We start from the raw sequence: 25,936 nt of genomic DNA, 5'->3' as shown, positions 1-25,936 counted from the left end.
GTGCTGGATCAGCCTGAAGCACAGGGTTCCTGGCTTGTGGGGACCTTTGAACTTGGCTTTACCTGAAAGCAGCAGGCAGGCAGCCCTGGCTGAGGAGAGCTGTGGGGCTGGGCAGCTCAGCCTGGATGGGCATCCCCAGGAGACATGGAGATGCCAGCGTGTTCTGGGCTTACTGGGAACCAGTTAGGGCTCTGAGAGAGAGGGAAAGAGCTGCCCAGAGGCAAAGCTTGGTCTAAGGTCTTGTGTGGACAGAGTGCCTGGGCAAAGCCTCAGACCCAGATCTTTGGGGCTGAGTTTGTCCAGAGCCTGAATCCTGCTGGCTGAGGCTCCTGGGATGCTGTGCTGGAGCTGCTGACCCTGTGAGCCCTCAGGGGTTTCCTGGGAGCCAGGGCCACCTCGTGCTGAGCCTGGGCCAGAAGTTTACTGAACTGCAAAATAACACCATGTTCTGAGAATTGCTGATTCCCAAACTGGTGCTGCTGCCTTGGAAAACACGTGGTTAGCTTTGTCTGTGGGGATTCTGCTGTTCTGTAACATTTTAAACAGCTGCTGCAAGGAGTTGCTTTAAAATGCATTTCAGTGGCTGCAGTGCACTCTCTCCAAGTGGTGTTCCCAGGCTTTTCCTCCCTGCAAAGTGCTCTCTGCCCCTCTGCTGGGAAGCTGCAGCTCTGCTGTGGCTGTGTGAGCCCAAACACTCTCCGAGCCAGGGCGAGGTCTCCCGTTCTCCCTCTGGGGCTCTGCTCTTTCCACCCTGAACTGGTTTTTCGAGTCATTTTTTCAGATGTGCCTCCATCTCTGCTGCTGCTGCTCACCTGCGTTGGGGAGGAGCCTCCCAGGAACTGCTCTTTACTGCTCCGCAGACCGTCCCAGGCTGAGTCCTGTCCTTCCATCCCCACAGCCCGGAGCAGGGAGCAGGGAACCAGAGCCCACCTCGCCTGTGCAGAGCCCGGGACAGCAGCTGGGACCTGGCCAACATGTTCAAGGGGGTGGGCAAAAGCTCCCCGAGCAGAAGTTCCCCCAGCAGAGGTTCCCCTGTCAAACCGAGCAAGTAAGTGTGAGCTCTCTCCTCTCAGCGCTGTGCTGTGACCCTGGGGGAGGACAAGGGGTGGGTGGTCTTGTAAGCCACCTGAAGAGCCATCCCTCTGTGGAGCAGCAGGAGGTCGGGGCTCGCTGGAAGCTGATGCCAAATCGTGCTGCCCTGGCTGTTGTCCTTGTCTTTGGTGGGTTTTGTTGTCCCTCCCAGAAGTGTCCGTGCAGCCCCTGGGATGTGCAGTGCCTGGGATGTGCTCAGAGCTGTGAGCATTGAGCAGGGAGGTGCAAAAAGCCCCTTTTGGGCAGGTAGGAGCAGGATGAACTGTCTCTGTGCCTGTGTGGAGCGAGATCTGCTCGGTGGTGAAGCAGATCCCAGCCTGGGTCTGAGATCCTGGGATTGCCTGGCTGTGTGAGGTTGGTGTGACACTGCCCTGGCATCCCTGGAGAAGGATGCTCAGCCTGGTAGAGCTGGGTGAGGATGGGTTTGCTGGTGGCTGCTCTAACCCAGCCTGGACAGGCCAGGTGTCTCTGCAGGTTGAATTGCTGAGTTTGCCTCTTTCAGACCTGCTTGGAGCAACCTGGTCTGGTGAGAGATGTTGGAACTGGGAACTTAGGGTCCCTTCCAGTCCAAACCATTCTGTGACTGTGTGAAAAGATTCCCTAAGTTCTGAGGGAGTGAGATGTGTGATGCTTCCCTAGAATCAGGTAGTCGTCTGGGAGGGAGTGCTCCTGTAGGGAGAGCTCATCCTTCCTTTCAGCTGTTGTCAACTCAGGATTATTTTCCACATTCCTCAGCAGTTCTGCATTTCCTAGTGTTGCTGGACTGATTCCATGGGAATCCTGTGCCCCGACAGGGTTGGAGGCTGAGGAAATTGCCAGGGAGGAGGTTGTGCTGAGGAGGAGGAGGAAGGGTGCAGGGTGTGTTGGGCTTATCTCCTGGGACCACCAGCAGCATTCCAGGGCAGTCTGTGTGTTTGTGGACACCTGGGTGGCAACCAAATGTGCTGTTTTGGGGCCAAACCCCAGGTCAGGCAACGGCCCCTGAGGAGGAGGGTGGCTGGGCCTGGGGAGAAGGTGACCCCACAAAGTTTGGGGGTGTCAGGAGCCAAACATGGGGCACCTCTCCAGCAGCCCAGGAGCTGTGTCAGCCTCTGGTTTTTTCATCCTCACAAATGCAATCCATCCACCTCCTCCAAAGCAGGCTGGGGATTTCTCAGGACCATGCAGAGGGTTTGGAAAGGTTCTCCCCCAGCCTGAGCCTCTTGGAGTAACTGGAGCTGCATCCCAGCAAGACCTCACACCTTCCCCATGCAGGACAGAGGCTGGAGCCAGGAGCACAGCAATTACCCAGCTAGTTGTGCTTGTTTCAGGAGGCACCAACCATCAGACACAGCCTAATTCGCTTGGCCATGGCCTGGGGCTTGGTCAGTGCCCAAAGCAGCTGAGAAAATGAAGGTGGGTGAGTTGTCTTGGGAGCAGCTGCCAGCACAAGCACTGCAGATGGCCCCAAGAAAATGTTGGTGACCCACAGGTGCTCTTGGTGGCCCCAAGGCCAGAGCCTCACAGCAGCTGAGTTTCCCTGTCTCTGGGGTTCATGATTGCATCCCTATAGAGGGGTTTTGGTCCTTGGGGCAATGGTGCTGCTCATCCTGACTCTCAGGGCTCTTTCCAGTCTCCTTTTGATGGATTCATCCCAGGGAGGCATCAGCAAGCACAGGTTTGTCCCTGAGGAGCATCCTGGATGTGCCCTGCTTGAGAGGAGGCACTGCAGGGCTGAAAGGGAAAACTCCTGGGAAGCTGGAATTGAATTGGATCAGGCTGGACTGGCTGTGCCTGGGTGTGATTTTGACAAAGGCTGTGGGTGGTTCAGGAGGTGGATGGCAAGTCATCTCCTGGGATTGATGCCTTTTCCACACCTCCCTCTGCTTCTCCTCGCTCAGTCTGGAGCAGTGTGGACCCTGGGGACAGGCAGGGGCTCAGGGACTGAGCCAACACTGGCAGAGGTCAGTGGTGATCTGCTGGCAGATCAGAATGTTCCGAGGCTTCTGTGTGTCGGGGAGAACAGACCCAGCTTTGGGGTCTGCCCTGTGGCCATACAGCAAAGTCCCCCTGAGGAAGGGACAGAGGGGTCAGGGACTGCAGCAGGTGGTGCTGTGGTCCTGCCCAAAGTGCCCTGCCAGGAGTGACCAGGAGTGGGGGACAGTCCTGCTCTGCTGAGAGACACTGTCCCTTGTGTGCAGCTGGACTGTCTGGGAGGCAGAAAGTGGTACAAGAAATGAACCAATTAATAATGATAATGACAGTGCTGAGCCTCTCCCAGGCATGAGATAGCCCTAGGGAGGAGGCTGCCCTGGCTCCTGAGGAGGAGCAGGAGGAGCTCTGCCCAGCCTTGCCCTCGGCCATCCTGGGGCTGTGGCTGCACCAGGCACCATGCATGGAGCTGGACCTGAGTTTTGGGAGGCTGAGGGGTGTCCAGCTCATGGCTCCCCATATCCCACCTAATGCCAGGCTGCCTCTCTGCAGCCCAGTTGTCAGCTGTTCACCCCGAAATGCAGGGCCCAGATGGGTCAGCTCCTGCCCAGGGGTGCAGGGATGGGCTGGGGGACACCCCAAGGAGGGACAGTGTCACCTGTGTCACCACGGGCTGTGTGGGTGGTGTTTGCATGGACAGGAGAAGTTCACACTCCTCTCAGCACATCCCTTCTGCTCCTGAGATGATGTTCTCCAGGAAGCATCCCCACTTCCCTAAAAGCCAGGCTGTTTGCAGCAGCATCATGGTCTCTAACCTCAGCTGCACGGTGAGCACAGACTGGGATAGGCTGAGTTCCCCTGACCAGGAGGTTGCTGACACCTTTTCAGTCAATAGTTTCATTGTGGCTCAGCCTAAACAAAGCAGATCCCTGTGTTCAGCCTTGGGAACCCCAGTGTTTCCTTCAGCCAGAAGGGGAGTGCCAGCAGGAATAAACAGGGTTTTGTTGGTGATCTACCCTCCCCGGGAAGGATGGATCCTCACTTCTCCCCTCTCAGAGCGGCACAGAGGAATCCACAGCCACATTCAGACTGGGATGGGCTCCAACAGGACACCCATTCACGCTCTTTGGGCAGGAGCTGAGTTCAGGCAGACCTGCTGGGGGACAGTGGTGTTCCCGGCGCTCTGGGAGAGGCTCTGTCCCCCGGGACAGCGACCAGCCCAGCCCGTGACTCACTCTCTCCTCCCTGCGCAGAGAGCCCGGGCAGGAAATTTGGGTGGTGCTCAAGTATTTGCTCATGGGACACCACCTCATTCCAGGCGTGTCAGGGATGAGTGGGAGATTGTGTAACCTCCTGGGGAGGGGGAACCTCGGAGAGCTTCCAGCCTGCTGCACGCTCAGGCTCCCGGGAGCACAGTCCTGGCTCTGTGCTGCTCCCATCCACCCTGGCAGCCAGGTCAGCTCTTTGGCTCCGTGATCCCTGGAATGACACCCTGCAGAAGGGGCACTGCCACAGCACAGCAGTCCCCTGTTCCTTTGCTGATGTGCATTCCAGGCAGGAAAGCTGAGGCATGGCCGGGAGATGCTGCCAGCCCCAAACCCCCACAGCAGCTGAGAGCTGCTCTGTGCAGTCCCACGCTTGGGAAATTAAAAACAAGGGAGGAGCTGGGGAAAGGGAACAGGAGGATGCTGTGGGCAGGAGCGCTGGGGCTCTGCCTCCTCTGGAGTCACACGGGCTGTGGTCAGTGTGGGCTGAGCTCACTGCAAACAGGAGCTGTGGCACCCAAGTGCTTGGCTTGGGGTGACTGTAGCACTCACTGGCACATTACAGTCACTTGGGGCTGTAATAAATGGACATGCCAGCAGCTGTTCCAGCCTTTGGAATGAACTGTGGGACAGCTGGAGCCACGATTAGGAGCTGGAGAGATGACAGAGCCATTAAGGGAATCATTTCCCCCTGTCCTTTGCTGGATTCAGGGCCTTGGAAGGAAACCACAAGGCTGAAGGGCAGATGTGTGGCTCTGCTGCAGGACATCTCTTTTCTCCTACCTTCTTCTTCCACCAAAGAGGTACCAAGCTGCCCTGAAGAAGTGTCCCCCCACTCCAGCTGACCCCCAGGGATGTCCCATGGCTGCTGCTCAAGCTCTTTCCTCCTGGTCTCAGAGCCTCTGCTGAACTTTGCCCCATCAGCAGCATTCCGAGGGCTCCATCCCTGTGTGATGCTATCTCTCCACACCCTCCTGCCTCTGCCCACATCCTGGCAGTGCTGTGCTCTCCCTGCCTGCAGGGTAGGGCCGGCACTGTCCTCAAGGGCAGATGCTGTTAGAAACAACAGGACACGAGGACAAAGGTGGCACCGAGGTTTGTGCTTCCTTGTCCGCAGGGAGCGTTAGGAACCATCCTGTGCCTGGCTGCAGGCTTTGGGTCCAGCTGCTTCAGCAGGGCTCCAGGTGCTTATTCCCAGTGGTGGTGGCTGTGGGATAAGGGCTGTGGTGGCACTGTCAGTGGTGTGGTGGCACTGAGGTGACAGGGGTAGGGAATGGTCTGTTGGGGACCTGCAGCGAAGCCTCACTGGGGCAAAGAGGGCTGGTAGGTGTGCCATGGCCTTGGGAAATTAGAATCACAGAATGTGCTGAGTTGGAAGGGATCCACCAGGATCATCGAGTCCAACTCCTGGCTCTGCACAGGACACCCCAATTATCCCACCATGTGCCTGAGAGCATTGCCCAAACACTTTAGCTTAGACAGGCTCAGTGCTGTGACCACTGCCTGGGGAGCCTGTTCCAGTGCTCAACCACACTCTGGGTGAAAAACCTTTTCCTGATATCCAACCTAAACTTTTCCTGACTCATCTTCATGCTGTTCCCCAAGCTCTGAAAACACCACAACTACAACAGCCTGCACAGTACCCAGAAGGGCTTGTGGTCAGTGTAGAAAGTCAGTATCCTCTGCAGCTCAGTCCTAGGGTGGCACTGTGCTCTCCAGTGTCCCAATGGCCCAACTGAGGAGAGCTTCATGTGGAACAGGACAGAAGGATGGCAGCTCTGGGTCAGGCTGAAGGGCCACCTGTGCCAGCAGCTGAGGGCAGGCACCCAGAGAAGCATTTCCAAACAGGGTGAGCACGTTGTGCTGCCTCTGCAGGGTGCTCCCCTGGCCTCCAGCTGTCTGTGGCTTTGGGTCTTCCCAACCCAGATGTGGTGTTGGTGCATTTGGGAACCCTATAGCAAGTTTTTCCCTCTTTTTTCCTCTATATTTTTCCCCCTCCCTCCAATGCTTTTTGAATCTGCACAAGGTTTTGATCACCTGCAGCAAGGAGCTGTGCAGATGAACTGCATCAGGTGGGTGCAAAACACCACTCAAGGCCAAGCTCTGGACTTCTCTTGGCTGAAGGCAAGAGCCAGGCACTGACCACTTGTGTGTGTGTCTGTGCTTTGGCCACAGCTCAGACTCTTTCCTTGAGACCAGGAGGACATGGGGGAAAGCCTGAAGAACACCTGGGGCAGGTGCTGGGCACTGATGGAGAGGAGCTTTGCTTTACCCACCCACCTGCTCTGCTGTCACCTCTCTCAGGTCCTCCACAAACGAGCTGGCTGTGCTCATCTCCCGCATGCAGACAAATGCTGACCAGGTGGAGAAGGACATCCTGGAGACACAGTCCAGACTCCAGCAGGTCAGTCATGGCAGAGGCTGCTGGGAGGGTGAAAGGCTTTGCCTAGAAATGCAGTGTCTGGGACAACAGGTCAGGTGTCTGCTGGTGCAGGTTTGGGGGATGACTCGAGGCTGGGGAGGAACAGACACCCCATAGAGCCTCCCAACCCCTGGGGCTTCATCCTGAGGCCTCCTAGATCCTTTCTGCTCAGTGCCTCATGCTTCCCAGCCTGTCTCACCTACAGCAGCACAGCCCTGAGCCTCCCAGCAAGCCCAGAGGCTGCCAGCCTGACCCACACAGCCCCTGGGTGGGAGGGAGCTGGAGCAGGAGGCTGGGCTGGGCACCAGGACTCTCCTGTGGTCAGCTTGTGGAGCATCCAGAGCCTCTGCATTGGCCAAGGAAAGTGTTGTGAGGTCTTTGTGGTCCAAAGAGGCTTTTTTCTCTGTCTCCCCTGGTCTCCAGGATTCCAGCAACCAGCAGAAGAGCAAGGCTTTTGAGTTCCAGACAGAGAATGCCAGGAACCTGAAGGAGGCTGAGACTCTGCTGAAGGATCTCTTCCTGGACGTGGACCGTGCCAAGAGGCTGAAACACCCACAGGCTCTTGAGATAGAGAAAGAGTGAGTACTGGGAAGTGACTGGTGCAGTTGGGAACCTCCCCAGGATACAGAATGAACTCCAGTCCTTGCCACGAATGGTAGTTTCACACTTCTTCCCACTGAGTTTAGCCTTAAAATCAGCTTTTCTGCCAATATATCGTAAAGATATTGGTATGCAAAGATGCAATTGCCCCAGAAGCCTCAGTCTTTTGGGTGCTCTTATAAAAGGCACTAGAAAAATGCAGAGCTAAAATGTGCCTCCCTCCTCTCAGGGCAAATCCCCTTTTCCCCTGCCTTTCCTAAAATAAATGCCTTTCACTGGGGCAAGCACAGAGTCAGAGATGAGTGTTGGAGTGGGAGAAGAGCTTCTGGTGCTTGAAGAACTTGGCTTCTGGTGCTTTGCCCATCTTCAGTTCCAGCCCTTCTATGCAGAAATCAGGGGGGGAAGTTTCCTAGCTGGGAAGGGACAGCCCTGACCTCCCTGCACATCCTCATGGGCAGGAATTCCTGATATCCCCGGAGATGGAGACCAGCAGGACAAGTGCTGGATACTGCAGTGCCACAAAGGGACAGCAAAGCACCCTGGGTGAATTCTGGGCTCCACAAAGCCCACCTGGGTTCTCCTGCTTCCCCACTGACACAAGCGCCTTTCCCCTTGGCAGCATCCAGCAGCTCCATGAGCGTGTGACACAGCTGTGTGCAGAGTACAGAGCCCTCTACGAGCAGCTGAACGTCCCTGAGGTGGGACCCAGGGTGGACTGGGCCAGGATCCTGGACCAAAAGATGGTAACAGCAGCTGAGTTTGGATGTTATCTCCCAACTCCTGCCAGGGCAGATAATGTTTGTAGGGCTGTGCCAGCCATTGCATGCTCAGCATCACACAGGGATGGTGGAGGTGGTGGGAATCATTCAGTGGCTCTGGGTGGGAAAAGGATTTTTCTCCCACTTCTGGAGCACTCTCTGGATTAGCCCCTTCAGATGAAGAGTTGCCAGAGGGGGATCAGGTAGAGAACCCACTGTGGGATGAAAGGATGGAGAAGGGGATGTCTCCTAGGATTTTACAACCCTTTGAGGGTTTCACACTGCAAGGTTTGGGTATGTGGAGTGTCCAGATTGGAGCCAGTTTGGATTCCCCTGAAAGCTGGATGGTAATTAAGTACATCCAATGCATGTCACCATGGGCAGGGGGCTGTTCAGCTCAGGTTTGTACCCCAGGGTTATGCACCCTGGTTATCTTTGCCCCTGAGTGTGGCTGGGGAAATGGCAACAAACACCAATCATGGGAAACAACGAGAAAATCCCCTCCCTTCCTGCTGGACCACTATCAGATACCAGATCTTTTCATGCCCTGCCAGCACTGCCTGGGGTTTCTCCCTGAAATGAAGCCTTTTGCTTTAGTGTCTGCCCTGACTCCTTTTGCACAGAAACAAGTCAATGCAGGACAGTATGGCCCTGGCATGTCGGAGCTGGAGAAGCAAATAGCTGAGCACAACATCCTCCAGAAGGAGATCGAAGCCTATGGGCTCCAGATCAAGAACCTCCGTTCCGGGGTAAGGCACCCTCTGTCCCCTCCTGTCCCTTCAGCAGGGACCCTGCTGGCTCTGCTCACTCTCTGGGTGTCCCATCTGCTCCTCTGCACAGTGAATGTCCTTGTTCTGCAGAGGCCATGGGGGCCAGGGAGGTGGCTCCTGGATGGTTTCTAAAGCACACTGCATAAATCAGCTCATCAGCATCCACCACATGTTTTGCTAACACCTTTTTTTTTCATCTTTTTGTTTTGTTGTTCACCTCCTTGATCTTGGCTCTGTTGTAACTCAGGATGTGGCAGATTTAAAAAGCCAGTACAAGGACTTGCTGGTAAGCTTCTTGGCGGTTTTCTGGGGTTTTACAGCAGAGTAACTCCATCCTTGATGGGCAGGAAATGTGCAGCTCAGAGCAGGAGCTACCCCTGGGCTTGCACAGTGAAGCTGTGTCCCTCATATCATTTCCCCATTTCCTTCCCTCCTCGGAATGGGTGTAGATTGAGAGCACTCTTGCTGCCCTGCGGGGAATGCTGAGAGTGAGATCTCTCCTCTTCATGGATCTGCAGTTTCCTCTGTGTCTGTGAGCACAAGGCTCAGAAGGCACCAGGCAATCCATCCCAGCCCACAGGATATTCCAAATCAGGATTGCAAATGGGGAGGCTTGCCCTGATCCCTGACAAGGGCTCTGGAGAGGGAATGAGCAGCCAGAGCAAAGGAGGTGGCCAGGAAGAAGGTCCTGGGTTTAGCCAGCTGGTCCCATGAAGGTTCATGTCGAAAATGGGTTTTGTGAGAAATACAGCAGAGCTGGGCCAGCTGTGAGACTGCCCCAGGCACCAACCCACCCCATTCTGGTTAGACAAACATATCCTGTCTGTGAGGAGGGAAGGGGAACAGCAGCCCCATCAGATAAGAGCCAGCAGTGGCAGATTTCTCACCAAACTCTCTGGGAATCTCCTGCTGGATGAGTGTGGAGTGTGGTCCAGGGGAGGAGGAGGAGGGCAAAGGGACTCCCCAGGCTGAGCACTGACACTGTCTCTGTGCTGTGTGTGGGCAGAAAGCTTCCATCTGGCGAGGGCAAAGCCTGGGCAGCCTCTACCACCACCTCCAGGGCTGCACCAAGGAGCTGAGCTACCTGACAGAGCAGCAGACCAAGATCCTGAAGCAGGACTGGAGTGACCAAATGCTGGATGTGCAGAGCGTGCGTCGGGAGTACGAGGTGAGCTCTCGGGGGTGGCAGAGTGTCCTGGCTGGGAAAGGCTGGCCAAGCCTGGCATGTGGGGTCTGCAGGGTGCATCCCAGCCTCCTGCACATCCCCCACCAGCCCTGAGGTGGGGCTTCATGAAACAGAGGGGGAAGAGACCTCCTGGATTTCTGCTGGAGCTAAGAATGAACTGTTCTCAGTGATCCCTGCAGCCCCCTGAGCTGCACATGGGATCACACATTAGAGAGCTGTCAGGGAGGCTTTCCATGGCCAGAGAGAAGGGAACGGCTCAGTGCCACACCAGCCTCAATGGCCATAGTAAGGCACCCACTGACTGCACTGTGCTGGGACCAGGAAAATGAGAGAGAAAATTGCTTAGGAAAATGCTCTTTGAACAAATGCCCTGATGCTTCCTGGGGCCCAAGCATTTTTAATTTGTTTTAGCTCTGCCTAGCCCCTTCTGTTTTAAAAAACAAACAAACAAGTGAGGATATCTGTGCTTTGGGAGCCTTATCTCTGTTACGTTGGCGTTGGGTGCCCCAGGAGACTACTCTGTGCTCCCTGCGTGTTCCCAAGGTCAGGAAATTTCTCTTCCCCTCCAGGATTTCAAGTCCAATGAGCTGCTCAGCCAGGAGGAGCTTGTGAACCACCTTCAGGACGATGGGGACAGGATGATTGAGCTGAAGCACCCAGCCATCAAACCTATCCAGGTAGGGAGAGGGGATCTCTTCCCAAATCCTGTGGGACAATGAGAGAGTTGGTGAATCAAGAGCAAGGAAATGGGTCAGAGGAGATCCTTTCACCTCTCCCTGCAGTTATGTTAGACTTTCCTCCCAGAGGAAAGAGCTGAGACCCCCTGAGAAGTGGCTGCTCTGTGTGAGCCAGGTCCTTGCCAGGGGCTGTCCCTGCTCAAGCAGTGCCTGGGCACAGCTTTGTCTCTGCCCTTCCTCTGATCTCTGGGACTTCTGGGGAAAGGAGACCAGTGAGGGACATAGGACCAGCTGGACTGAAATGTGCTCTGTCCCTCCACAGGCTCACCAGGAAGCCTTGAAGAACGAGTGGCAGAATTTCCTGAATCTCTGCATTTGCCAGGAGAGCCAGTTGAAAACAGTGGAGAGCTATAAGAAGGTAAAAAGCAAATTCACAGGCCATGGCTCTGCAGGTCAGGCCAGAGTGGGCAGGCTGGGAAGAGAAACAGCAAAGGGATGAGGGTGGGAGACCCTTTGTTTGTACCTGGTCAAGGTATTTTGGGGAAACAAAGTCATTTTGAGCTTCTAGGAACTGAGAAACCCCACTGAGCTTGGAGACAGTGATGTCCCCCCATGCCTGACTGTTTTCCTACACACACCTCCAGTTCCAGGATGATGCTGAGGCTGTGAGCCGCTCCCTGAAGAAGATGAGCTCTGACCTGGACACCAAATACAGCAAGTTCAACAAAGACAGCCCTGGGGTGGTGTCAGATCTGCTGCTTCAGCTGGAGGTGAGCCCTTCAGGGCTGGTGGCAACAGCCAGACCTAGGGGGCAAATCCAAACTTAAAAACTCCCCAATAAATGACAGAGGGGAAGGGGAGGAGGTGGGTAAATAACCCTACAGGGCCAGCTCACCCCAGCTCTGTGCTAGGGAGGGGAAGCCCACAGGAATTCTGTGCTCTGGGCACTGAGTCCCTTCATCCCAGAAGATCCACGCTGCTCACACTGCAGGGCAGTGACCCCTGGGCTGGCACTGTCCCCATCAGTGACACACAGCCAGGCCCCAGGTCACCATCAGAGTGAAGGAGAAGTGCAGGGAGGAGCCATGTGTTGTCCTCAACATAAAACACTTGGATTAGAGGCTCTGCAGAGGGTGAGCCGCTGGCATCCAAGCAGGGAAAGATCCTCCCATCTCCTCAGTGCTCTCATGAGCCAAGGGCAAGGGAGGGAATAAAGAAATCTGACCTCAGGGGTGAGATACAGATAGGAAAGGAACATTTGCCCCGGAGAGAGGGAGAGGACACACTCAGTGTGGTGTCTTTCCAAGCATGCAACACATTTTGCTCTCAAGAGATACTGGAATCTTGGTACTTTCTGATGCTGGAATGCAGCCACCTCTTGGCAGGTCTGCGTTCCATTTCTGAAAAGGAAAACTTCTTCAGGATATTTGATGTGAGAGCATGGGTTCACCTAAGGTTAACTCAAGCTGTGTCCTCAAGGGCAGATCTGCTGTGAGCTGAGGAAACTGAGGGGAGCATTGATAATGAAAAGGGACATGGAGGGATATGGGATCAAGAAACTCCTAACTCCATCCCACAAGGACAGATTACTGGTCTCAGCATAATTCCTCTAGTGTGACCCACCCCTTCCTTTCATCCAAACCTGGTTATAACCACTGTCTCCCCTGTTTTGTCTAGAATGAGGAGAAGGTGTTGAAGCAGGCAGAGAAGAGCATCACTGACCTGAAGAGGAGGAGCAAAGAGATCAGCCCTCTGAAACTGCGCAGGACACATTCCTCCCAGCCCCTCACCCTGGACACCCTCTGTGACTGGGATGCTGGAGAGGTGAGGACTGGACTAGCAGCACCCTCAGAAGAGACAACAACTGGATTCTTCCCTGCTTGCTCCAGATCTCAGCTCTGTGGTGGGAGGAACTGTCTCAGGATGAGGAAGCCAAGCCTTTCACTGGGGTTTTTGTCCTCTGCCAGGTGCAGCTGACCAGAGGGGACAAGTACACCCTGAAGGACAACAGCAACCCGGAGATGTGGGTGGTGCAGAGCAGCGCTGGTGTGGTCCAGGAGGCACCTTCTGCTTGTTTCTCCATCCCTCCTCCTGACCCTGACTCCATAGACAAGGTCAACAGGTGAGTCTGCAGCAGAGACCCTGACCCAGAGAGACATTCAGATTCTCTCCTGGGTCATAACCAGCCTCACCACCTTGACTGCAGAGAAACAGCAGCTGGGGACAGGCCTCTCGACTATCTACTACTAAATCCCTCCTGGAGTGGGATTTTTTTCTGCAGCCATCTCATCCAGGGGCCTGCCATTCCTCAACACCCCTGCATGCTGCACAGACCCCAGTGTAAAAGAGTTTTCTGGCAGCCAGGCTTGATTTCTTCACCCAAACATGTGACTCGCATAGGTTTGACTAAATTCATTGCAGAATCAGTCTGGAGCTTGGGACTTGCCAAACAGGACAGAGTTATCTGTGGTATCTCCTCTCAGCCAGCCCCAGCTGCAGACTGGGAAATGCTCCTTGAGCCTCAGTGCAGGTTTGCTGCCTGCCTGCTCTGTCAGCCCCTGCTGTTCCCACAGGATGGGGCGGTGGTGCAGGGAGCTTGGCAGTGCCTTTTTAATCATGGCCCCGGGTGTTTGGGGAAATCAGAGCTGCTCAAGTGCCCTGGAAAGGCCACAGCCCAGACTTGGAGCTATGCAGGCATGCCTGGGGTGGGAGCTTGGGTCTCCAGTCCCATGGGAGAAATCGCTTCATTGTGTTGCTCTTCCTCAGTGTTTATCCCTCCTTACACATCCCAGATTACTAATCCCATACATTTGATTTATGGCTTTCATGTGTGTTTTAAGACAGAAATTCAGTTCCTCTGCACAGAGGGACAGCCCTCATCTAACAGTAGCCAGACAAGCTGGGAACTCCTGGTTTTAGCACACAGTGTTTAGTTGGAACAGTCCATAGCAGGGATGAGAACTGGTCTTGACCTTCCTGGTTCCCCTCCTTCTGGTTCCATCAGCTTTTTCTCACTCAGAAGTATCTTTTGGTCCTTCCAGCTCCTGCAGATCCCAGCTCTAGTTTCATTGGGCAGGAACCATCCTTGCAAGTGTGACTTGTTGTTTCTAGTGCAGCAGCCACTTGTACTCACTTCCTGCAAGGTGCAAAGCACTGCAGCCATATGAAATAAATTTCCAGCTCTGATAGCTTCTGCTGAGAGTTGGAAACACTGTCTTCATTGGGAGAGCTCAGCTGCTCAAACCAACCAGCTGCTCTTGCTGCTGTTCCCTTTCCTAAGGGATGTCTCTGGGTTACAGCAGGCTGCAGCCTCCCAGCCTTTGAGGACACCTTCCCTTGCCTTTGGGGACACCTGGAGCTGCTGGTATGCAGGGCTCTGTCAAGGCCTGCTCAGCTCTGTGTCCCTTCCTGGCTGATGATGTCCCTCTCTGCTCCCAGGCTGGAAGGGGAACTGAACACGGTGAAGCAGAAGCGAGCGGCAGTTCAGAGCTCCCTGAGACGCAGCCAAAAGGAGCAGGTCCAGCCCAGCCAGCAAGGTTTGTCAGCTGGATAACCCAGCCCTCTCCAGAGCCCTGGAAACACAGCACCCAGCCAGGGTGGGCAGAGGCACCTGCAGCTCACACACAGACACCTGCAGAGGTCCCTGTGGGAGGATGTCTTCTCCTCCATGGAAAAGAACAGCTTAACCTGACTCCCGTCTCAGCAGTTTACTTAAAGTCTGTTGCCCTTCTCAGACCTCTGAGGTTGACCCCCAGCTCCAACAACAGCTGCAGGGTATTTAGGATTTCAGGGGGATATGCCTAACCAGAAACTTTAATTAAACCTGCTTTGTAATCTTGCAGTTCTCTTCCCTAGCTGGGGGCTCTGGGATAAGCAGGCTAAATCCCAACCCTGGGTTATCTGTGTTATTCCCACAGCTGTAGTTCAAAGGCTCCCAGCAAAGCTGAGAAGGGATGTGTCTGCCTGGCAGCACTTGGCTTTGTCTCTCTTTTGGATTTGAGCTCTGGCTCGCCATGGCAGAGCTAAAACCTGGGCATTAACTAAGGTATGTCTCTCTGCAGCTCTGTCCAGGAGCCCTGCAGCAGTCCAGGATGATCCCCAGGCTGACAGGCTCCTCAGCAGCCTGGATCGTGTTGGCAAGGACCTGGTCCAGGTAGAGAGGGAGGTCCTGAACCGAGTGAGGTCTCCTGTGAACTACAGTGACCCTACAGATGACCTTGGCAGGAGGATCAAGCAGCAGCAGGTGAGCTGGAGCAGTTTGGTGGCACTGTCTCCTTGGCCCAGAGCAGGGTGACATGGAAATAACACAGGAGATGACAGCTGATTCTCAAAAGGAGAAAATCATGCTGAAAATTCAAGGGTTTCAGGTGGGCTTGAACCCTGGAAATGGGACTGAATCAATCCCTCAGGAAATGCAGGTCCTTCCCTTGGCTCTGGAGCCAGAGGATCCATTAGTTTCAGAGCTGTGATCCAGGGGCCAGTCTTGGGAATGTTGTCACCCTGCACTCTCAGGTCTGTAACAAAAAGACTAAGGGATAAAGGGAATTAATCAGAAGACCAGCTTTGGCTCACCTGATGGGAAGTACAGACTGGTAAATGTCAGTGGGACAGAAAAAGAGGCAATACCTGGAGCCCCCCTTTTCCTCTGGGATTAAGGTTTGGGTCTGCAGTATTTCAGCTTGCTACATCCTCATCTGTGGGTATTTATCCAGCCCTGGTAGCAGGATGAGCTCAGGCAGGTAGGTTTTTTCCACCTCTGTCTATTTGGATCTCTTTCCCACACCTGCCAGTGCCAGACAGCCACAGTCTGCATGGGGCTGTGCCCCAAGGGGCAGCTCCTGATGAGAGGGGCACCACACCCTGAGCCCCACAGCCAAATCCGCCCCTGGGGGAGACACATTTCCACAGCAGCACTGTTATGACTGTGTTGGGTGACTCTGCTCCCATCTGGTTGGCCAGGAAACAACAAAGAAACTTGAGAACCTGGGGGCAGCCAAGGATGCCTTGCAGAAGGAGTGTGAGACCTACCTTTCCAAGAAACCCACCAGCACCTCAGCTTCCCAGCTGCCTGTCACGCTGAATGCCCTCAGGAGCAAATACAATGATGTCAAGATGCTCTCCAGCCTGTACAACGAGAAGTGAGTGATGGGGGTGAGGGAAGGAAGTGTTCTTGCACGGAGATGTCAACACAGAAGCATGACCGAAAATGCTTTTGATCTATCTGGGTGGTGGTTGAGGTCCAGCACAGGTTGGGAACCTCCCATCCATCATCAAAGGCATCTCTGAAGGAGTTCCTGTGTGTAATTTGTGGTCAGATCCCCTCACTGTGGAGAATCCACCACAATGGGTGTGTGTCCCAGCTCTGCTCTGTGATGAAATGCAACATATGTGACTTGTGAGCAGCATGACAGGGGTGTGAGTGCACATTGATTGCTCTCTGACATGTTGCAGAAGCTCTGATTTATAGTAAGGTTAAACATCCAAAACCAGGGAGAAAAGGAGAAGAATGGGGTCTTCTGTAGCTAACCTTGTCCTGTCATTTTCCCCTTTTCCAGGGCTAAGGCTGCCCTGAACCTGGAGACTCAGATTGAGAACACAGACAAGGTTGTCAGCACGTTTGAGGCCAAGCTGGCTCAGGACAGTGTCATTCCTGCCTCCCCCAATGCCCTGCAGGATCGGGCCAATGACCTGCAGGTAAGGGAACATCAGCACTCTCATTAAGGATGGGGGATCTCTGAGCTCGGAGCAATGTGGGAGGAGCTGGACTTGGCTTCTTTGAGCACCTTGAGGCACCAGAAATGAAGCCTTTTTAAGGACTTGTTCCTCGAAGGTTTAACATTGCTGCTGCAGGCTGACCTGCATTCACTGGGCAGCAAAACTCTGTCCCTCTCGGGTTACCTTTGGGGTCCCTAAAATACATGATATCCCCCTTATCATCTAATCTTCGTTACTCTGCCTCACACCCATCCCTAATCTTTCCTGCTCCCAGACTCCTTGCCCCATCCTTGGCACCCACAGTGACCTGACTGTTTGCCTTCCCCAAAACTTCTCCGTGCACTGTCCAACTCACTTCGCTTCCCAGTTTCCTCAGTGAGTAAGTCTCACTGCTCCACCTTTTCTACCTTGCAATGCAGAGCCTGACCAGCCCCAGGTCCTGCAGCTAGTGACACTTTAAGGAGGAGGTTTGGGTGTTGCACTGACTGATGCCAACCCAGAGGTGCCTTTTTCCCCCCTGCAGAAGATGAGGAGGGACCTGGTGGCCCAAGAGGACTGTGTGCTGAAGCTGAACCGAGGGCTCAAGGATGCTGAGCACAGCTGCAGTGCTGTGCAGAACAACTTCCAGGAGTTCTGCCCTGACCTGCCCCGGCAGAAGCGCGAGGTGCAGCTCCTCAATGATCGCTACCACGCCGTGGCTGACCAGCTGGACCAGAGGTGAGGAGCTGTGGGGTCAGCTCTGCTCCTCTTAGCTGGATTGGCATGGGTCAGAGCCCTGAGTGTGTGCTTCACTGCAGGACACACCTGACCACAGTCCTGTAATACTGAGGACCAGCTGTGTCCTGCTGTGCAGTTGTCACCTTCCTATGCACAGCACAGGCTCTGAGATTCCAGAGCTGTGCTCCTCACTCAGTTATCACTGATCACTCCCCCTTGTTTTTGTTGTCTTGGTGTTTGCTGTGGTGACATTTCCACCTTAGAGCCTTCCTAGGAACTTGCACATGAATCTTTGCCCTTCCCCTTAATGTTCCTGTCCACCTTTGTGCTGCACAGAGAGAAGACCCTCAGAAACATCAGCCTCACCTACCAGCAGTTCCAAAACTCCAACGAGAACCTGATGTTCTGGATGAACAACCTACCCAGACACCAAGTGAAGACCACGGATGGGCCAAGCCAGATCAATTACAAGCTGCAGGCACAGAAGGTGTGTTCCAGGGCATGGCCTGGGAGGTTCCAGGAATGGGGTAATTTGCTTGTGAGCAGCACATGCAAAACAGCACCAGCCAGCTCCTAGTCGCGTGCTGCCCCATCACAGTGAATGAGCTAGAAAAGGATTGCAGCCCACAGATGGTGTATCTCACCTTGCTGGGTTCATCTACAGTGCTGGTGTCCTCCTCTGTCACCTCCAGGCTGAAATCCTCTCCATATAGAAGACACTTCAGGTCCTGAAACATTGCACCCTGGGCTGAGGTGTTGCATCTGAGTCCTGCATTTTTGTCTCCTTGAGCAGATTCTAAGCTCAGAGGATGAGTTGTGGAGATCTCTGTGTTGGCTGCTATTTATCTCATTTGTGATAAATCAGTGAGGCAGGCCCTGGGCAAGTGATAGCACTGCTGAGATATTCTAAATCCCTGAAGACTCTTCCCAAATGTCTTCCTGTTCTCACCAGTCCCTCAGCTGAGCTGATTCTCTGGGCTGCAAGGGTATTACTGGGCAGTTGGATTTCAGTGTGACCCTAACACCACCTGTGTCTCCCACAGAGGCTGGTGCAGGAGATCCAGAGCAAGGAGCCTGAGAAGAATGCCCTGGTCAGGCTGTCCCAGAACGTGCAGTCCACACTCAATGTAAGGATGGGTTTTCCCATTTTTCCCATTTCTCAGTATCTTAGTGTCTCCCCCAAGAGATCCCACCTGATTCTCTTGTTTCTGCTCTGACCAGGACTATGAACTTGAAGCAGGCAAGTACAGCTCTTCTCTGGACCCTTCCCTGACTGACTCTGCTGCTAAAAGGCTGCGTGTGACCCCTCTGCAGGAAAGCATCCAGGCCCAGGTAAATGTTAAGATGAAGGCATGGAAACCATTGTCTGCCTCCTTACCCATGTCCTCTGCAAGGCCTTAATCCACTCTTACAGCCACTGCTGATTATGGTCCTAATCCCAGAGTCAAAGTCCTCAGAGATCCCTTTGTCCATGTGGGGCAAAGTGGTGTGTAAGATCCAGAATGAGGGTTGTGCCTGGCATCTTGGTTGGGATTGCTGGTGCTGCCTCCTTACCACATTGTGTGTGAAGATAGAACTTATCCTATAAGTGTGTGGGGACAGGAAGGAGCCAGAGCTCCTCTCTGCTCTTCCCAGTTACACCCCAGCTCTCCTGCATCACCTTGGTCTGTTCACCACCTGCCATCTATTTGTGGCCCAACGTGAATTTGGGAGTCTGGACCCTGTGCAGGCATCTTACAGGCATTCAAATAACCGGGAAAGGATCTCCTGAACAGATCCTTAGACTGTGTCTTGCTAGAGAGTCAGATGTGAGGACACTAATCCCTGGAATTGTGCAGCACACAAAGCTTATCCAGGTGAAAGGAGGGGTGGCAGAATCTGCCATGCAACAGAGCTGTGTCAGGGTGAGGGGACAAGGCTCTCACCACTTTTTCTTTTGCAGGAAAATGATGTCACCAGGCTCTACATGGAACTGGCAGCAGAAAGTAAACAGCAGCTCAGCCGGCTGGAGTTTGCCAAGAAGGTTGTTGAGAAGGTACCAGCTTACAGCTCACTGCAAGATTGGGGTACTCTAGACTGGGGTTCATATCTGCTCAGTTTGGGGATCTCCCACCCCTCCCCAGGTCTCCACATCCAAGTGTGAGGAGGGACAGGAATGGAAACCCCTGTGAGAAAAAGAGCACAAGAAACCACGGTTTCATTGACTCTGATCTTGGGCTGTGATTCTCATCACCTCTTTGGGCCCTCAGCTCCTTACTGAAGCTGTAGTTTACACTTGGAAAAAAGATTAGGATTTTTAAGAATTTCAGATTTATTTTTGTGTATGGCTGGAATTTAGTGCTCACAACCTTCTGGAAACACTTCAGAAGGATTTTTATATCTTTCTAGGGTTTGAACAACCAGTAGGAAAGGTCTCAGGACTGGGTGACTTTTAGTGGGCTCAGGAAGAGCAGGAGATTAGGCTGGGGACTGGCCATGATGCTCTCCTTCAGCTACAGATACAAGGAGGCAACACAAAGCACCTTTGTGGGTTGCTGCAGCACCTCCCATCTCAAGGGGAAGACACACCAAGTCAGTTGCTTGAGATGATGGGATTGTGTCCTCACTTTCCATTTACAAACAGCCTCATTTGAAGACTGCTTGGGGATTCTGTGCCAGTTTTGTCATTGTCATTTAAAAGATCTCTGTCACCTTAACAGAGTGACTTGGTTTCCCTGCCTTTTTTAAAATTCTTTTTTTGTTTTTCCCTTGCAGAAGGAAGTGCATGAGGACATTGAAGCTGTACATGAGCAAACACAGAAATCTGAAAGCAAAGCCACAACAAGCAGGGAATCTGAGGGGTTGAAATCACAGTTGGAGGAAGAAAGGAGGAAAGTGGCCAGGATTGAAGAGAACCTGGAGGAACGCAGAAACAAGCTGCTGATGTTGAAAACTCAGAAGCCCATTGAAAGAGTGGAAGAAAAGGAGGTGATTGAATACTACAGAGACCCACAGGTGGAGAGCAACCTGTCCAGGATGGTACAGCAGATTGAAGAGGAAGGCAAAAAGAGGCAGAGCCTGCAAGCAGACATTGATGTGATGAGCCGTAAACTTGCCCAGGTGGAGAGCGAGAAGAAGGTTGCTCCTGCCCAGCTCCTCACCAAAGAGATCACAAAAATTGAGAAGGATCCAAGCCTGGATGGCCAAGCAGCCAGTCTCCGTCAGGAGATCAAGCGTCTCCAGGAGGAAAGCTTGGCTGCTGCCTCAGAACTTGAGCAACAAAGGAGGGAGCTGCACATGCTGGAGAGAAAGCAGCCCAACATCCGAGAGAAAGTGGTGGTGAAGGAACTCATCAAACTGGAGAAAAACCCAGAAATGCTGAAGTCTGTTAGGACCCTGCAGTTACAAATCGATGAGGAATCCTTCAAGAGAAAGTCTGCAGAAGAAGCGATAGCGAAAGTGAAGAACAAGATTGAGGAGGTGGAAAGACTGATTGAAACAGCAGAACCCAAAATTATTGTTAAGGAGGTTAAGCAGGTAGAGCAGGACCCAGAGTTATTGAAGGAGACTTCCAAGCTTAAAACTCTGATTGAAGAGGAGAGGAGCAAAAACTTGGTGCTTACAGGTGAGCTGGGAGAGCTGCAGAGCCAGTATAGCATCGCAGAGAAGCAAAAACCCAGGATAGAGGTGAAAGAGAGGGTCAATGAGATCTTCATGGTGGACCCTGAAACAGAGCGGCAGATTGCACACCTGAAAAGGGAGCTGCAGGAAGTCACTCTGAAAAGGACAAAGATTGACAGTGAAGTGGAAGAGGCCTTAGCAGAGCTCAATGTCCTCAGGTCACAGAAACCAGAGGTGGAGTTTAAGGAGGTCATAGAGGAGGTGGTGAAACATGAAAAGAGCCCAGAGATTCTCAGAGAAATTGACAGGCTGAAAGAGCATCTCAATGAACTTGTGAACACCAATGGCAGGACCCAAGAGCAGCTCATTAGGCTGCAGGGGGAAAGAGATGAATGGAGGAGAGAGAGATCCAAGGTGGAAACCAAGCTGGTCAACAAGGAAGTCATCCGATACGAGAATGATCCACTCTTGGAAAAAGAAGCCGACCGCCTGCGCCAGGAGGTGCGTAACATGTCCCAGAAGAGGAGAGCTGCAGAGGATGCCATTTATGACCTGCAGAATAAATACATGCTGCTGGAGAGGCGGAAGCCAGAGGAGAAGGTGGTTGTTAAGGAGGTGATAGTGACCCAAAAGGATCCCAAGCTCCGAGATGAGCACAGCAGGCTGAGACGTAGTCTGGATGAGGAGGTGAGCAACAGGCGCCGCCTGGAGCGTGACGTGCAGCAGATTCGTGTGCTGGTGGAAGAGCAGGAGAAGTTGCTCAACTTCCAGGAGGATCGAAGCAAGAGGCTTGCACTGGAGAAGGAGATGAGACAAATTACGCTGAGAATAAAGGAGCTGGAGGAGAGCCCAGCCCCAGTGCAAGAGAAGATCATTATGGAAGAAGTGGTCAAGCTGGAGAAGGATCCAGTCCTGGAACAGTCTGCCAGCAACCTGCGCTTGGAGCTGGACCGGGAGAAGATGGAGGTGCTGAGCTTGCAGAGAGAATGCAAGAACCTGCAGGTGCAAGTTGATGTTCTGCAGAAAACCAAATCCCAGGAGAAGACCATCTACAAGGAGGTGATTCGAGTGGAAAAGGACAGAGCGCTGGAGAGTGAACGTGCACGGATCTGGGAGCTGCTGAGCAGGGAGAGAGGAGCCAAGCAAAAGGCAGAAGAGGAGGTGCGGCGGCTCCGGGAGAAGATCGAGAGAGCTGAAGGCATGAAGAGGACATGGGCTCGTGAAGAGACTGAGCTGCAGAAAGCCAGGAACCTGGCCATCCAGGAGAGAGCCAACTTGGAGAGTGAACTGCGGGAGCTGGAGAGGCAAAAGCAGCAGAAAATCCTCTTCCTTCGGGAGGAATCCAAACTGCTCAGCCAGCGGACTGAGAATGACAGGCAGAAGAAGAAGCAGCTGCAACATGAGTTTTCCCTGCTGGAGGCAGAGATCCTTAGGGAGAAGGACCAGATATACAACAAGGAGAGGTTCATTCGGGATCTCCAGTCAAAGGTCAACCGTGAAGAAATCAATCACGAGACCCAGATGAGAGAGACAAATCTCTCCACCAAGATCTCCATCTTGGACCCTGACACAGGGAAGGACATGTCCCCTTACGAGGCCTACAAGCGAGGTATCATAGACAGAGGCCAGTACATCCAGCTGCAGGAGCTGGAGTGTGACTGGGAAGAAGTCACCACCCTGGGCCCAAATGGGGAAGTCTCACTTCTCCTTGACAAGAAAAGTGGGAAGCAGTATTCCATCGATGATGCGCTACGGCTGAGGAGGATCACAAAGGAGGAGTACCAGCTGTACCGGGATGGCAAAATTCCCATCTCCGAATTTGCCTTGCTGGTGGCTGGGGAAACCAAGCCTCCCTCATCCCTCTCGATTGGCTCCATCATCTCCAAATCCCCACTCACATCACCCACCACCCACCAAACCCAAACCTTCTTCCCCCCAGCCTCGCAGAAGGGCATATGTGATGACACATCCCCCATTGCTGGGGTGTATGACACCACCACTGACACCAAGTACAACGTCAAAACTGCCGTTGCGAAGAAGCTGCTCGATCCCATGACAGCTCAGAAGCTCCTGGAAGCCCAGGCTGCCACGGGGGGCATCATAGACCTCATTTCTCGGGACCGGTTCTCGGTCCATAAGGCAATTGAGAGGGGGCTGATTGACAGGACCTACATGCAGAGACTGCTCAATGCCCAGAAAGCTTTCACAGGCATCGAGGACCCGGTGACCAAGCGAAGGCTGTCTGTGGGGGAAGCAGTTCAGAAGGGTTGGATGACCAAGGACAGTGCTTTCCCCTACCTGCAAGTCCAGCATCTAACTGGAGGTCTCATCGATCCTAAGAAAACTGGTCGAATCCCCGTGCTGGAAGCTGTCCAGACAGGGATGATAACGAGCAACCTGGCCAACAGGCTCCAGGATGAGTCCAACTATGAAAAAGATCTCGTTGACCCTGTCACTAAAGAGAAGATAAACTACAAGGAGGCCATGGCCCTCTGCCAGAAGGATTCTGTGACTCAGCTCTTGCTGCTCCCGGCCGCATCAGAGGGGTATCAACGGTACCACCAGGCGAGCCGTTCCCCCAGGCTCTCACGGTTCAGGCATTGATTCAGGCACATACTGGAGCTGGTTCCTTCAGCAGTTCATCCCTTCAGAACACCTCTCCCCACGGAGGCAGCAGGCTCACAGGAATGGAGCATCTAGCATTTAGGGCTGCCTACTCTTCTCTCTTAGCTACCTGCTTCCCAAGACAGCTCGGCCGTGGGAGGAAGAAAACGTGGCCATGGGCTTGCCATGGAGGGGTCCCTGCAGTCCTCTGGGTGTTGTTCCCTCATCAGCCCAAAGAGGGGTTGATTGTGAGAACTCCACGGGCACTAGGTTAAATGTGGCTATGCCCAGAAACAGGGGAGAGCCAGAGTGTTTTCCAGTTGGGTCATTCTGCATGCAATAAACATAGCAAGTGAGTGTTTGTGGCTGTGTTGTCTCTGTGACTGTGGCTGCCACGTGGCTGAAGGCACAGCTACTCCTCCCCCGTGCAATCCCATGCCCTGCAGCCCAATCTACAGCAGGTTTGTAGACTCTTGCTCTCCATGATCTCCCAGCACTGAACCCCCTAAAATATACTTCTGCCTATGAGTCCATATTTTTAGAGATTTTGTTACATTTGTCTTTAAAGCTAAAAACCAACGGGACTTTGCTACCTGGTTATTAGGACATCTCTGAAAGCAGGACTTGAGCACCAAAGGGGTGCAGTCCCACCCAAGAGTACCAGAAAAATCTGCACTTGCTATTTCTTTAGGTGAACTAAAAGGAAGTTTACTCCTCTGTGTAATTTCCATCACTCAGTCCTTGCTGAAACAAGCAAGCCTCATATCTCACATGTTCTTCCCTAGTATCTGCCCTATTGTGGAGCATCCCCTGGTTTAATGGGATGAGAAAAATTACTTTCTACTGATATCAGCTGCTCTTTCCCCTCTCCCAAGGGTTCTTTTAGCTGATGCTATTCAGGAACTCCAACACAATTATCTGTACGAGTAGAGGTTTTCTCTCCCTCCTCTGCCCACCAGAGCAGCAGCACTGGCTCAATTTCCATAAAGCCTAGCTGGAATTTGAAATCTGAGCTTCAGGAAGAAACTGTTCCACCTCTGGCAGGCTCAGCACACTTAGCTCCCATTACCTTCCCACTGGTAGGTAGTGCCCACCATTCTCAATCTGTAACGTGAGATTTCCAGCCTGAGATCTGACCGGCTTCTGTCCCAGGCTCTGTCCCAGGCTCTGTCCCAGGCTCTGTCCCAGGCTCTGCCCCAGGCTCTGCAGGGTCTCTGGTTATTGTCTGCCCTGTTGTTCATGGCCATCTCAGCTGCCATGATCAATGCTGGGCAATTTGTTGGTTTACAATAGGGAAAACCATTGCACACAGCGTGCAGCATCCATTCCCAGCCTGCTTCCTCTGGGTAAAACACTGCCGGTCTGGACCAGCAGCAAGGGCTGGAGCTGGGCTGTCCTGGACCAGGAGAGAAACTCAGCCCAACAGCCCTTGAAGCACAGGAGCACAGCCAGGTGAGGATCCTGGCCCAGCACAACCCAGCTCTCCCAAGCTGCTGGGAACAGCTTCACTGTGCCTTGGCTTTGCTCCACTCAGCTGGCTGAAAGCAGGAGGCTCCATCAGCAACAGGGCTGTTGCCTTTCCTGCATCTCAGCTCTGCCCAGCAGGTGAGTTTGCTGCCAGCCTTCCTCACCCAGTTCTGTGGGATAGCTAATGGTTTGGGGGAATGCTCTGTACAAGACTTGGAGTTCTGCTGGTTAGGCAGTGAGTTAATGATTTTGGATGAAGTGCTCCCGAACTGCATGGTCGGATGGATTTACCCAGGGTTGGGTGAAGTTGTTAAGAGACGATTAGGAGGCTGAGCAGTTTTGTCTAGTCTGAAAAACACTCACTAAAAATCCTTTTGTTTGCTACCAAGGGCTGCTCATCTACAGAAAGTAGCTCATGTCATATCCTGATGTGTCCATAGGAAGCACCACTTAGCCATGGGGCTTTCCCCAGAGCCTGGCTGTCTGACAGGGTTGTGAGCTGCTCAGGAGGAGCCAGGTAGGACTTTTCCTCCCTTCCCAGGCACGGGGTGATGGTGCTGCACTGTGACTTTCCCAGAGCACTTGTTTCAACACAGCTGCTGTTGGTTCCCTTTGCTGGCAGTGGTGTTTGTAACAAATGTTTAAGTCTGTCGCTTCATTTTGTTGGGCTAGGTGAGCTCTAGTGTTTTTATTTATATTTCTGGACTGCATGAATGTCCTTGGTATTTATTCTTCACTGTAGATCTTTTAAAAACAAAACAAAAATGAAACTCTTCTGCAAACAGTTTGTCTGGTACAACATGAGCATTGTTTGCATAGAGCAAACAGAGGAGCATTGACTTTATAACATGTATGCAAAGGCAGGGAAATGATTCCCACAGCAGAATACATCTATGCCTCCATGGATTCATCCACAAGTGTACACCTCCAAGCAGAGGCTGTGAGATGCAGGAGCACAGCTGTCAGGTTGTGCTGAAATTGTTTTTTGAGACTGCGGTTACTAGGAGAGCACATGTGTGCACATGCATAAAAAACAGGAGTGTGTAAGTTTGGCTTTCGTGAATTAGATCTGTCTTTTGATTATTTAAATAAGTAGAACATAACTCTGAAGTGGTGTGGGGCAACTTCTGGTGGAAAGCAAGCCCATACTGA

General features: G+C 53.1%; 1 protein-coding gene across 1 annotated transcript; it reads left to right on the top strand.

The window, feature by feature from the left end:
- The first annotated feature begins 818 nt into the window (after positions 1 to 818).
- EVPL (envoplakin) lies at positions 819 to 23,678 on the top strand. Its single transcript, XM_085077811.1, has 22 exons — positions 819 to 1,048; positions 6,573 to 6,672; positions 7,114 to 7,268; positions 7,910 to 8,033; positions 8,672 to 8,797; positions 9,066 to 9,104; positions 9,825 to 9,986; positions 10,574 to 10,681; positions 11,004 to 11,099; positions 11,326 to 11,451; positions 12,359 to 12,505; positions 12,649 to 12,803; positions 14,120 to 14,217; positions 14,743 to 14,924; positions 15,641 to 15,819; positions 16,237 to 16,375; positions 16,920 to 17,113; positions 17,450 to 17,600; positions 18,157 to 18,240; positions 18,335 to 18,445; positions 19,056 to 19,148; positions 19,868 to 23,678. Exons 1-22 carry the CDS (start codon positions 975 to 977, stop codon positions 23,315 to 23,317), a joined length of 6,093 nt encoding a protein of 2,030 aa, XP_084933937.1. The 5' UTR covers positions 819 to 974; the 3' UTR covers positions 23,318 to 23,678.
- The last annotated feature ends 2,258 nt before the right edge of the window (positions 23,679 to 25,936 follow it).

The sequence above is a fragment of the Lichenostomus cassidix genome, chromosome 18, assembly GCF_008360975.1.
Source record: "Lichenostomus cassidix isolate B80296 chromosome 18, HeHo_3.0, whole genome shotgun sequence".
NCBI lineage: Eukaryota > Metazoa > Chordata > Aves > Passeriformes > Meliphagidae > Lichenostomus > Lichenostomus cassidix.
Note: the sequence above shows the minus strand (reverse complement) of the source record. Positions and strands in the feature narration are given on the sequence as shown.